A 13,116-nucleotide genomic window follows, 5' to 3' on the forward strand; every position below is an offset into this window, starting at 1 on the left:
CAGTCTGCTTCTGATGCCTGCAGTCAGCAGTAGGTGGGTTTGTATTGCTTGGCAAAGGTCTGGATATGCTGAAAAGCACCTCTCATGTCTAAGGCTCAGCAGGATTCACCAAACAGGATTCTGTTGTATACTCCTGATCTGGTGATCCAGTTACAGGGTGCTTGTGGCTCTCCAAACTGAGGCTGATGGATGAACTGGCTGTTCACTCTCACATCCACAATTCACCAGCAGAGAGTGCTCATGTAGCACATAGGACTGTCTGGTCAGCCAGAGGTCTGGATTCCTGTAGCTCCTGATCCCCAAGTGAATACTGTAATCCCCAAGCTAGCAGGTGTTCAGGGAGGAAGACTTCTCATGGCTTTTGATGAAACTTCATGAGACCAGTGGTTCCTGAGGACACTTACCTTGTCACACCGATACTCCCCAAACTTCACCCCTCGCACAATCTGTTGGTAAATGAGATTGGTGGCCACATTGTCCTCGTTTGGGTTGTGCCAAGGAGTGAAGATCTCCTTCCTGAAGAAGAGCCGCCATGGCGCGTTGCGCTCCTGCGCTCCCTGCTCTTTGGCGTACTGCTCGCACTGAGACACAGCATCCATCACATGGTCATTGCCGCTCCCCAGCGAGGAGACCTAGTCAGGGCAGAGGGAAATGTGGCATTCACCCAACTAAATGCTGACCTCTCTAGTGAGAGTTATCTATCTCTGAGTCACTCATCCAGACTTCCTTTCCAATCAAAATAAATCAAAGTATCTATCTCTACTAGCCAGCCAAGACTGAATATGTCAACAGCATAGCTGGGTGAGCTATTTTGTTTTGACCCCCCGTTTCCCATCCAGAATGAAAAGAGAGCATCAACGTGAATTAGCAAAGCCAATGGTGCCATTATAAAGTATTGTTTTTTCATACTGTGCTTTGAAACATCCCGTTTCAAAGTCACGGATTTGGATCCAGCCATGCTAAGCATCAGACAAACCCAGAATAAACAGCCTGTCCTGTTACAGAAGATGTAGCACCTCTGTCTTCTCACTCTGGTCTGGCACAAGGCCCTAAAGCTCCATGCCTCCTCAGAGTGAACATCCCTGGATGAATATCTCCTCAAAAAAGACCAAGAAGACAGAGCATAAACCATTTCCTTCTCTGCCCACAGGCAGAGGTGGCCACATGCAGAGGTGAGAATATTCTTCACTCTCTTACACAGCAGCTGTAGGAATAATTTTGTTTCATTGGCTTGCAGCTGTTGTCTCACCTAATGAAGTTTTACCCTAGATCTGTTTTCCCTTCTCATTTATGGATTTTTTAATGGAATTTCTGAAAAAAAAAAAAGGTATGTTTTTAGGTTAAATAAATCAGGTTAAATGCCAATACAGGTATGGCAGTTTGGATTTTAGCTCACTTTGGAAGCTTAATTTCAACCATCAGCTTTGCAATTAAATGTTGAATACTCCTTTGCGTAAAAATGTAGGCTGTTTTTTTCACTGGAAATCCAACTCAAAGTAGCTTGCCTGAGAGTAAGAGCATAGCATCACAGAATAGCATAGGTGGAAAGGCACTTCTGGAGGTTTCTGATCCAGCCCACTGGTCAGAGCAGGTCCACCTTTGATCAGGTTGCTCTGTGTCTTTTGCTGTCAAATTCTGATAATCTCCAAGGAGGGAGATTTCATAGTGTCTCTGCAACCCTGCTCCAATGTTTGACTGCTCTCATTGTGAAAATCATGCTGGCATCTGCACTGTAGAAATGTTCCTTCCTGACCTTCAAGCTGGTTGTTTGCTCAGAGCACAGGGTCCTTCTGCCCTCTGGAAGATACGTGACAGCAAGGAGAACCTCCCTCTTCTTTTACAGGGCTAGTCAGGAATATAATTTAAGACATACCTTGTCAAAAAGTGCAATGTAAAGCGAAAAGCCAAATCGGTCCTTCAGGCTGATTTTGTCAGCCAAAGAATTACAGAGCTCTTTAGCGGTTGTTGCGGAGTCGGTCAATAGGGTTTTTGTGGTCCCATCCATAAACGTGACAGGCAGCATGATTGGTTTCTTGGATTTGGTTGCCTAATGGATTAAAATCAAACTTTATAAAGGCGTGTGTATTTCAATCCCATTGAGACTATTTACCTACATACTCTTCCACTCAACTGTGGTAACCATTTTCTAATTCCCGATTCCACCGACTGGCTGTTTTTCAATACTGCTGTAACATACTTCTCCACAGGGTAATGCACAGTCACCAACTCAAAGCACTTAGAAGTCCCAGATTTTTTATTTAACACATTCAGTCATCGAAGTGTCTAACCCAGTAAATCCAAGCATGCCTGGGAATGCTCCTGGGCACTGGAGCCACAGCTGTCTGTGCTAGTAAACCAGCATAGAAAACAAGCAATTATTGCACAAACCGTGCGTGTTCCAGCTATGGCTATCCCTCAACAAGTCCCTGGGACCATTCCCAGTAGGCAGTTTGCCTGCAGCCACCTTCATCTGGAGGGCAGTTTCCTAGCATACATGGGGGCTTGCTCCGTGCCAGCTGGCCTCCACACCCCAGAGCACTCTGGAACACATTTAATTTACAAGTATTGATGTGGCCGAAGGGATTATCTTCAGCATACCCTGATGCAAAGCCAGGATGCGTGGTGAATGCAATGTCTTGGAAACACCCGAAAATTCTTGTGAGAAGTAAGAGTTTTGTCACGCTACTTTCTATCCTGCCAGAGATGTGGCTCCCGTGATGATAAAAAGCTCTAGCCCTGAGCCCCAGCTGCCTGGGGAAGGGATGGAGGGGCTCGTACCTGCAGCTCCAGCCAGCTGGGTGGCTGCGTCCTTGTCCCGTTGGCAAACGTGCGCCTCAGCCTCTCCTCGCAATAGGGAGCGTAACCCGGGGGGCCTCCGTTGATGAAGTTCCTTAAATACTGTTGGCAGCAGGGAACACATTGGTTAGACCATGGGCTCTAGAGGCCGAGCATTTGCAGAGATTAAAAAGCAGTGATTTATTGGTGAAAAGCCCGCTGGGACTGCCAACGGCAGTGATACCGCTCAGGATCGGGATATTCCTACACCATGTTGCTGGAAGCTGAGAGCGAGTAGGACGGTTTGCACCCTCGCCTTGTTCTTAAACTGTGCATTTCTGGCCTCGCTGGAGATAAGAGACCAGCCTGGAAAGAGCTTCGGTGGAAGCTAGTGCAGATACTTTTCTGTTCCTGCTACTGCTGCCACCGATTTCTATCTCTGTATTTTAAGGGTATATTGCAAAATGTTATTGAGTGTTGGCCAAAAAGATGGGAGTGAATGAAAAAGGCCCGTAAGTAATGAACCAGGGGAATCATAAGCAAATGCCACTCAGAACACTTAGCTGCCAGTACAAAAGATCTTTTGCAATTACATTGAACAGATGTTTCTTTAGTCAGATTTTAAATTGCATTTTAGATGATCCTAAACCAGAATTTGAAGCACTTCACCGTACATTAAAAATACAACCACATTATTGCAGAGAAAATTAAATCTGGTGACTTCCACAATATGAAAGATAATACATTTGAAAATATTACGTAGATATCTTGGCCATAAAGGTAGCTAAGACTGATAGTTCTGTAAATCTTGTTTTTCAGAGACACATTATAGACAGATAAAGAGTTCTCTGAATGATAACACATAGCTGTTCCTTCGGTAACACAGACTGCTCTATAACACTGTCAGTCCATAAATAACACGGGTAGAGGGACAGATATCTCTGTCAATCGTAACTTATAGAGATACTCTGAAATAAATAAGTAATACAGCAAGGCTGTATGGATGGGAGCTGTTGCAAATGATTGCAAGCAGCTGATGCTGTGTTAAAATGTGCTTTTAATTATGCTGTTAATAATGAACTATGTAATTACTTATTTTTTGTCTTTCTCCTTCCTTGTGACTGAACCTTCCCACCAAAGTCCATTAGTAGTTGAAAGAAAGGTACAAAGAATAGGACCGCTAATGTGTCTTGACTCCATGCTTAGCATACGATGCGATAAAGGTGTCTAATAGGATCCAAAGCATGACTTTCATCGCTGGGAGCAGGAAAACATATCGAAGACTGCCTCATTATCAGCTAAATCCTTCGCAAAATGTTCAGTCATAACTGACACTTTTGAAGGTTGTGGAACAACAGTTTCCCAAAATTTCTCAGTTTTTTTTTCCATACTATTTCTGCTATTAAAGTTAGGGCCTAGAGGTTTCAGGAGAAAAGTAACCAGGAGTCTGATGGAACATTCACTGCATGGAAGAGTACAGGAAAGAAATGCTAAGAGATATTTACCCTTGTATGCTTTTTCTTCTATTAAAATGGTGGATAATTAGTGCTAAATGAGAAGTTAGAGCATCAATCGAAAAAGACAAGAGGTTAACAAAATTACACCTAGCGAACTCGCTGATAGTCAATGCGCGGCTATCATACATTCAATGGTAGCTGTTACATGGTCAAAGCAGTAGACAATAAACACATAGTAAATCAGGTTTCAGCTGCCTACGAACTCCTGAAAACACGGTACTAATGGTACTAATAGATTAAGAGTTCAAGGGTAAGGTCTGGGGCTGACCTGGAGTTTACCTCCCAGCCCAGAACAGACTGGACTGGGTGGCCTGGGTTGATGGAGCTTCAAAACAGAAGTGTTCGCTGAGCCGCAACAAACTTTGAACATTCCTTTACTTTTCACAAAACAAAAAAGTGAGTCTTGATGGGAAAATGTGCAGTTGGGGGGCAGAGTTAACATTTCATCGTGAGAATGCTTTATCTCAAAACATAACATTTTAAGCTGGAAGGTATCAATGATGTCAATGGATAACTACAGTGGCTTCAGAGGAGCTCTGAGACATTGCCCAAGCCACGGCCTGTGTGTTGCTGTTTGCAAGACTGGGGCTTTGAAGGGTAACCACAGTGTGGGCTGCTGCAAGGGGTGTTCACACTCATACTCGAGGAGCCTCCATCACCACAGGTTGCCTATGGGGACAGAAACCTCTCTGGAAGGAGATTCAGAGTGGGACCCTGGCTTATGTTCTCAGGATTGCCTTCTAGAGGAGCCTGACTCTTTGCCCGTCCCGTAAAGAGGAGACAAGTGTCTGAAATCAGACTGTGGGAATATCCCCTTTCATCTCCAACAGCCCCTTTTGCCCAAGGGTTGATCTACTGCTCAGGATGATTAAGGGCAGAATTAGCACAAACCCTCTCTAAAGCCACGTATTTCAGCATGGACCATAACTTTGGATGGAGGTAAATGCCTGAGTCTTCAGAGCTACCCATAAATTATTTCTGAGAAGTGTTTCACTCACCTAAAATAATCTCCCACTATTAAAGACTTAAACCCACACAACCTCCTATGGCATACTTGCTCAGATCTCATTTCCAGACGTAATTTAATTTTCTGTCACTTTGCCAGGGATTTATCTGCTTTATTAGATTTTGTGCTGTCAAGGCCTGGGGATGAAGGAGGGATTTCTATTCTTGGCTTCAGCACTTTCAGTACTGAGGACCGAGTACTTGATCTGATATCTATGGAAATTAATGGAACATCTTTATCTCCTGCAGGCTTGGGAGCAGGTCCTGGCTCCAGCATTCAAAGATCTGAGAAGGACAAAGGAGGTCTTCTCATGTCATGGCAAAGCAAAGACACAGTGCTGAGTCCTTTGCCCTGTGCCAGCCAAACTCTTAGGCATGGGATTAACTTGAGCAATCCATTGGTGTTAGTCAGACTCCAGGTGTGTAACTTATTTTGGAAGGCAGGTTGTTCAAATCTAGGCAACAAAACATGGACTTTGCCCAGGTAAAAAAGAAAATCCTTAAGAACAATTTGATTTTCAAGAGTGTTAGTTTCTTAGCATCTCCCACTGACTTCAGTCCTGCTTCTGAAAATACATTACATGTCGTCTCTCGTGTGGCTATTTAGAATTGGACATTTTCAGTATGACACATGGTGGGGCAAGTTGTAATATGCAGAAAGCAATTATAAGCAAACGTACTTCCAAGTAAATTAAACCCTTCTATTTCTATGTGGAATTTTTTATATTAAGTTATATTTAAAATTAGCTTTGTAGTACTATTCCTTCCAATTTTGTTAGAGTACATGCCTGAGGTCATACTGTCAAAGCCGGTAGATGCTTGAATGAACTCATAGACCTTTGCGTGTGAGAAACAGGGGAGAAATGCGGGCCATTCTGAGCACCCAAATTCCACTTGCAGCCTCCCACAATCAAGTTTCCTGCCAGAAGTCATTTAATCTCATCTTCACACACCTAAGTGCAGGAGGCATCATCTGAATTCATAGAATCATAGAAGAGTTAGAGTGGGAAGGGACCTTTAAAGGCCATCTAGTCCAATCCCCCTGCTGTAAGCAGGGACATCTTCAACTAGACCAGGTTGCTCAGAGCCCCATCCAACCTGACCTGGAATGTTTCCAGGGATGGGGCATCTCCCACCTCTCTGGGCAACCTGGGCCAGCATTTCACCACCATCAGCATAAAAAATCTCTTCCTCATATCTATTCTAAATCTCCACTCTTTTAGTTTAAAACCATTAACCCTTGTCCTATCGCAACAGGCCCTGCTGAAAAGTTTGTCCCCATCTTTCTTATTAGATCCCGTAAAGTACTGGAAGGGGCTCTAAGGTCTCCCCGGAGCCTTCTCTTCTCCATGCTGAACACCCCCAACTCTCAGCCTGTCCTCACAGCAGAGGTGCTCCAGCCCTTGAGTTATCTTTGTGGCCTCCTCTGGACCTGCTCCAACAGGTCTATGTCTTTCCTGTGCTGAGGGTCCCAGAGCTGGATGCAGTACTCCAGGTGAATTGGTTGTCTACACTCCCTTCAGAGTCACAGGAAAGAGAGACACTTCTCAAGAGCGAGTCATCTCATCCACTTTAGACATTGAGCTCAGGAACATGCACACTTTTCTTTCTGATCAGGAACTTTATGTCATTGTCATTCCTGGCAAGGGTATAGACCAAAATTCCCTGTAATGTCAAACCCAAGAGAAATGCTGGTCCTACGGATGCAAAAGCTAATGTACGGGCAGATAATTCATAAGACAAATCTCATCTACAATTTACCTTCACAAACTTCTCAGAAGGAGCAAAACATCCCACACAGAGGGACATCAGGATCCAACCCCTGGCGTGGCTGCTTTTGGATGGGTTCTGGGTCAGCTGCTTGCAGATTTGACAATAGATTTCATCCCTGCATCAGGAATTAAAAAAACCCAAACAAACACATTAGAGTTAATGAGGTGGTGTTTTTCAACATAGAGCCAGACCCCATCTGCATGTGATTGATAGTTAAAAGTTCATTTTAGAATCACAAGAATATTAATTTAACTGCCTTAATGATAGTCACCCTGATCATTGTATTGTCTCTAAAATGCCATCCATTATCAGACCTGTAATGTCCGCTGAGTCTTCCCTATGCTTCAGCTGAGATTCCCCACAGCTGACTGGCACTGCTTAGAGGAAGAAGGAAATAAAGAGGAGTCTCAAGGTTCAGGCAGCTGAATGTCACCTCTGGATGATGCAGTCTACCCTGGTTTCTCACAAAGATTTCCCAGTGATGCCAAGAAAGTCTCCTAAACTAACTTTCACAGAGAGCCATCAGCTAGGAGGCTTCATCTGCTGACTGTCCCTCTTGAGACACCTGAACTTGCTTTCTGGTAGTGTTGGGAACTATCAGCTCCAGTGGAGCTCAAGGTTTGTCCAGTTCTTACATACAAACAGGCATGTATATTGATGGGTATCTCAATTTGGGATTTAATGTCCACTTTTTACTTTAACCTTAGTTCTCTACACACAAAATGAGGGATAGCAGTACTTCCTCATCTACATGGGAGGCAACAAAAACGTTAGCCAACCCGTTACACTGACAAACCCCATGGGAAACCCCACAGGACACTACCAGGTCTGCCTTCAGAGCAGACTTTGTGCAGAAAAGTAAGGCTAAGGGTTTGATGGGCAACTGGGGGGAGAAAATGAAAATGAGAGAAGCTGGTCATCAGATGAGGATGCCCACCCTGTTCCTGGAGTGAGCAGATAGGTGTGAGTGAAAAGAGTGTGAGCCTACATAAACGCACACACATAAATGGGCTAAACCAAAGATGAGTAGTTGGCCTCAATTTGGCGCTTTCCAGTTTTTGAATGCTTAATTTAGCAACAGAAATGAGTTTGAGTTTTTCATTAGCATGCCATTAAAAATAGTCACACAAACAAAAGAGATCTAAATGGGCAAATAGAAAACAAAGGGTAGTGAACAACAGGAGTGAAAATTAAAAAAACAATCCAGTAGCCACTAGCACTTTCAGAAGCATTTGAGTCCCTCTGCGTGGTCTTTCCATCAGGCCTGATATGGACCACAAGGAACATGACCCAGCCCGTATTATACAACACAACCAGAAAAATGATACAATGAGAGCTTTGTAAAGCTGCACACAGCAGCAAAATCATTTGATGAGCTCAAGAATAGCTCAAGGAAGAAGGAATGAAAAGAATGGCATGTTCATGCCTTTGTCTTGATTTCTAACCTTAAGGCTGGCCTGAGGATGCCGTTACCAATAATGAAATGGAGTTTCTCCAGGTTGGAGGTGGGTCGGTCTTCGAGCATGCTATTACCCTGGAGCGTAGACTCACCATCGTGAAGTCTCTTTGTCACCTGCCAACCAGACACATTGCTCTCTTTCAGTACAGCCAGTTACTATGTCCCTCCCCGCCCTCCCCCCCATCCCAAATGTGTGGTGCTCCCTCAGGGAGGAATCGTCCCCCAGCCAGGAGGGGTAACAGAAGTTCCTTAATCTAGTGCTTTAACAGCAATGGGAGGGTTTGACTTTGTTGGCATTAATCACATATGGGTAAGCTGAAAATGGTCCTCTCTAGTCACAGTCCCACCTGCTTGGTCTTCTCCCAGGGTTTCTACAGTGACACCCTTGCATCCTAGCTCTGAGCTGGTCCTGCAGTTGGGAAAGGGCCACCGAGGGTCTTTGGAATAACCCCATCTTATTGCCAAGGAGGACCCATCCCTTTAACTCAGTCATATTAAAAAAATCATTAAAACTCTGGCAAAGTGGACCCGCTCCCCATGCTAATGATGCAGCCAAAAGCACATAAGCATGGTGCTGTTTGTGAAATCGCGGATGGCATTCATCTGCCTACAAGCTCTCTGTCTCGGCTAGTCAACCCATTTTCCGTTTAGAGCCACGAGAGAAACATGGGCATCTCTAGAGTGCATTCAGAGCCACGTTAGCGTAAGCTGGATTGGGTCCTATTTCTCCCCACTGACCCTAAAGGGAAGAAGGGTGACTGTTTCCGAGAGCAATCTTCACGCTCTCAAGCAGCTACAGCCAGGTGAGGTGTTCTCTGCTCTGGCAGTGTGTAAAAGGAGACTGAATCCATGTCTCCATCACATCCCCATCCCACCCAAAAAAAAAAAAAAAGAAAAGAAAAGAAAAAAAAAGATTTATGGCTCCTTTCTGTTTTGGAATGGGATTTTCAAAAGCTCTCAGCTCAGATGAACTGCTCCCACGGGGCGTTACACCCCTGGTGCTGGCGAGGAGCAGAGGATGAGGGTGAGCGCTTTTAGAGACCCCATCTCTGCTACCTACGCCATGGCAGAGGGCAGGAAACTAAAAGCAGGGGTAACGTTCAGACCATCACAGAGTGGTGGGAGGTATCGGCAGCTGGATGGAGGGCTGTGAAAGAGGGAAGGGAAGGTGCTGGATGGATGGAGAACAGGAGCCGAGGGGAGGCCGGCGCGAGGTGCAGAATGACTCAAGGAGACACGGGAAGCCAACCTTTCCCCTTAAACACTCCTTAAATCTTTCAGGCAGAGAGACAGGTAGCGCCAAACCCAGAGGAGGGCTGGTTCTATGTTGTCTAGGGAAAAGCAGAAGAGAGTCAGAGAGGGCTGCAGACAATCCGACGGCACTTGTGCTGCCAGGCGGCCAAGCGTCTCCTCTCACCTCCTCCGTCAGTTTGGATTTCTTCTTGAGTGTTAAGGAGACCAGTTTGTGCCGCACACTGTTCTTCTTGTGCCCATCAATGTGAGTACTCTGCAAAGCAAGAGGCGTGGAGTGCAATGCGGTGAGACACAGAGCCCCGCTGAGTTTGTGCTCGCCCCACCGAGTCTGTTCTCACCCTGCCTCCCCTGGGCTTCCGCAAAAGGAAAATCCTGGGCACAGAGAGATATTTCAGAGGCTGGTGGGAACCAGAAGTATGGACCCATACTGCCGTGCCCTTGATAACCTTGGTCTGACTCTGAATTTTGTGGACACTTTCTAATCAGTGAGCGTCCCCCAGATCAAAACTACATATTGGGGATATCTGAGAAAAATTATGTTGAATACTTTGCTTTAACTGTTGGTCAGCCCTGAAGTGGTCCTGCAGCTGAACTAGATGATAGTTGTAGGTCCCTTCCAACTGAAATGATTCTATTCTATTCTATTCTATTCTATTCTGTTCTATTCTATTCTATTCTATGCTGTGCTGTTCTGTTCTGTTCTGTTCTGTTCTATTCTATTCCGTTCCATTCCATTCCATTCCATTCCATTCCATTCCATTCCATTCCATTCCATTCCATTCCATTCCAGATCAACACTTCAAGTCCTGCAGCTGTGACGGTTTATATCCATTATAAAGCCAAGTTGCTACTGTAAACCTGGAATTGCAAATCATCATGCTCAGGGTCAGCTCAGACATGTCTCTGAACTGTTGTGCACTCTGTAGAGCAGATGTAACCACAGACAAAAATGACAGCTTAAATTTTCCTTCTTTTCTGTACTACCTGATGTCTCAATTGGCCAAAATATGCGCTTTTTTGGTAACAAACAAGCAAGAAATGATAGGTAGAAGGAATGAAAGGTGATTCTTGGTGTATGTTTTTACAGAATTACAATCCAGATGAGGCTACTCTCCTTCTCAGAGAATTCACTGAAAGTGCTGAATGATATCACTGTCTCTAATTACTAGGAGATTTGTTAATTTACATCTGCAAATGCTGCAGGGGCTTGTCTAGGTGAAACTACAGAAAACTTCTTGAAAATGCAACAGTGCCATCTAGAAAATCCAAATACCAGGTAATACCTTGTCCTGCAGAATAAAGCAATTGCCAAAGATGAAAGCATAACAGCGCTATGGACAATTATTTATCCAGAGCAATGTCTTATCTGGGAGGGGTCCTAAGACAACGTCCTCCAGTGACATCCCAGAATGCACTGAAGATGCAAAAGGGATTTTTTTTTTTTTATTTCCACTGCTTAATCTCCTGATAACTCTTTACTTCCTGCTCCAAGATTAAGGGCACATTTTTAATTTAGTCTTTTCCGATCCGGGGCAGATCAAAATTAAATCCCCAAACGAGAGACTGATGTCATAGGACATTGCACTCCCCCACATGTATTTCTGCCCTACAAGGAGAAGAAGAGAGATCCAAGCCCATGAGAGATATCAGAGCACTTCCCTTACTATATTGCTGGGGGAAATTTGGTTACCCCTGTGAAGAAGTGGTGACAGGACCAACACCTAACACACAGGGGCAATTCTCCCTTTGTAGCATAATTGCAAATAAAGTTGACAAACTGCCTGCAGGAAGCCCCACAAGTCGCTTCTTTCCAACACATTTCGATATCCAACACCTAATAATAGCATCTCTTTTACAGCCACAGCAGTTACCTCTCCTTCTCCCTGCAGAGCCTGCAGTTCTTTCTTATAGGTCTTTTTCCCAAGAGTCTCGTAGATTTTTGTCATCACTGGTATCTTCTCGCCACCGTCGCTCATGGCTGTATGATATTTTGGCTCAGGGAGGTCTCCCATGAAACGGAGGATAGTGATCCATACAGCAAGTGCTGCCTATTTGGAAGGAAAGATTTACTCCATTAGCTTGCACCAGGGCAGTGGAGGGGGTGGTCAAGCTATGCTGAATCCATCAGGATCACCACTGTTGTCTCCCTGTACATCTGCAGGAGATAAACTGCTTTCTTGCGTCACACATAACTGTTTTGCCTGCAGCATGCATCCCATCTGAGCAAGCTGGGCAGGCTAGTGGCTGGACCACAAATTCAGGCTCTGTGTTCACACCATCGTGAGTGTGTTCGTGCACCCTACCAGGGGTTTGCTTCTTGGCTAGGAGATGCCAGCCTTATAGAGAGGCAGTGACTGGCCGCTCCTAACTCACTGCAGAGGGGAAGGAGAACCACAGTGAAGGCAAGTTCATGGCCAACGTAATGTTCATTCCAGCCATGCAGGTTCAGTATGATTCTGCTCTTGTACTGCTGGCTACAGGACAAGCATTCTCCGCTACCTCTGCACAGGTGCATATGACAAGGTAAGAAAACTTCTCCAGCTGTACTCACTCAATAATTATTTTCATCGTCCATGCCTTGAGCCCAGAGCACTTCATTAATTGTCATAACACAAATATCAAGGTACAGAGATGGACTCACCACTACATCCCTCTAACGCTCGTTGTGTTGTCAGTGTTCAAAGCATGCTAATGGGACAGTGTGTACTGACACATGTACAGCAGATGAGGGCTGTGCTCTCCACCAAACCACGAGCACACCCGTGTATCCCAGAGGGAAACTACTGGTGCTCTTTTGCTTGCTCCAACCCACCCTGCCCTGCTCTAGTTTTTTCATCCCCTGCCTCACCAACTGGTCTCCTTCATCTTCATGGTACAAGAGAGGTTGCTTGAGAGGACGGCGGATGTAGGTGTGTGTTGTTGTGCCTTGGAAATACGTGGCGGCAAACTTGGCAAATTTGTACTCCGAGAGATCTTCCTCTTCTTCCTCAGGGAGGGGCAATGCTGCATCCAGGTCCTCTTCCTCCAGCTCCTTCTGGGCTCTCTCAAGATCCTGGTGGGGAAGAACATGTCAGGCATTCAGCATGGCCTTGGATACTGAACTACCCTTTCCCTTTGGGCCTGACTTTTCTGTCCATCTGATTTCCATCCCAAAAGGAAAAGCCAGCTGGAAAACCATGAAATATAACTCTGGAGCCCACATAAAGCCCAAGCCCTGAAGGACATGCCTGCGCCCAGGAACGTCCCCAGAGCAGTAGGAGAAGCAACAAGCATGGCCCGTTCCTAGCATGGGGAAAGAGCGTCCAAGAGCTAAATGCCACGAGCCATAATGAA

The 13,116-nt window shown here is 45.3% G+C and overlaps 1 protein-coding gene across 1 annotated transcript in view; it reads right to left on the reverse strand.

The window, feature by feature from the left end:
• The window catches only part of MYO7A (myosin VIIA), a 71,231-nt gene that overhangs the window by 14,969 nt on the left and 43,146 nt on the right, over positions 1-13,116 (reverse strand). Inside the window, exons 23-30 of the mRNA XM_009881226.1 lie at positions 12,632-12,835; positions 11,655-11,831; positions 9,947-10,036; positions 8,516-8,643; positions 7,059-7,185; positions 2,779-2,898; positions 1,874-2,047; positions 405-632 (exon numbers count right to left, since the gene is read on the reverse strand). Coding sequence (XP_009879528.1) covers positions 405-632; positions 1,874-2,047; positions 2,779-2,898; positions 7,059-7,185; positions 8,516-8,643; positions 9,947-10,036; positions 11,655-11,831; positions 12,632-12,835 — 1,248 coding nt within the window. The remainder of the gene's footprint in view (positions 1-404; positions 633-1,873; positions 2,048-2,778; positions 2,899-7,058; positions 7,186-8,515; positions 8,644-9,946; positions 10,037-11,654; positions 11,832-12,631; positions 12,836-13,116) is intronic.

This window comes from Charadrius vociferus, unplaced genomic scaffold (assembly GCF_000708025.1).
Source record: "Charadrius vociferus isolate BGI_N301 unplaced genomic scaffold, ASM70802v2 scaffold1, whole genome shotgun sequence".
Lineage (NCBI taxonomy): Eukaryota > Metazoa > Chordata > Aves > Charadriiformes > Charadriidae > Charadrius > Charadrius vociferus.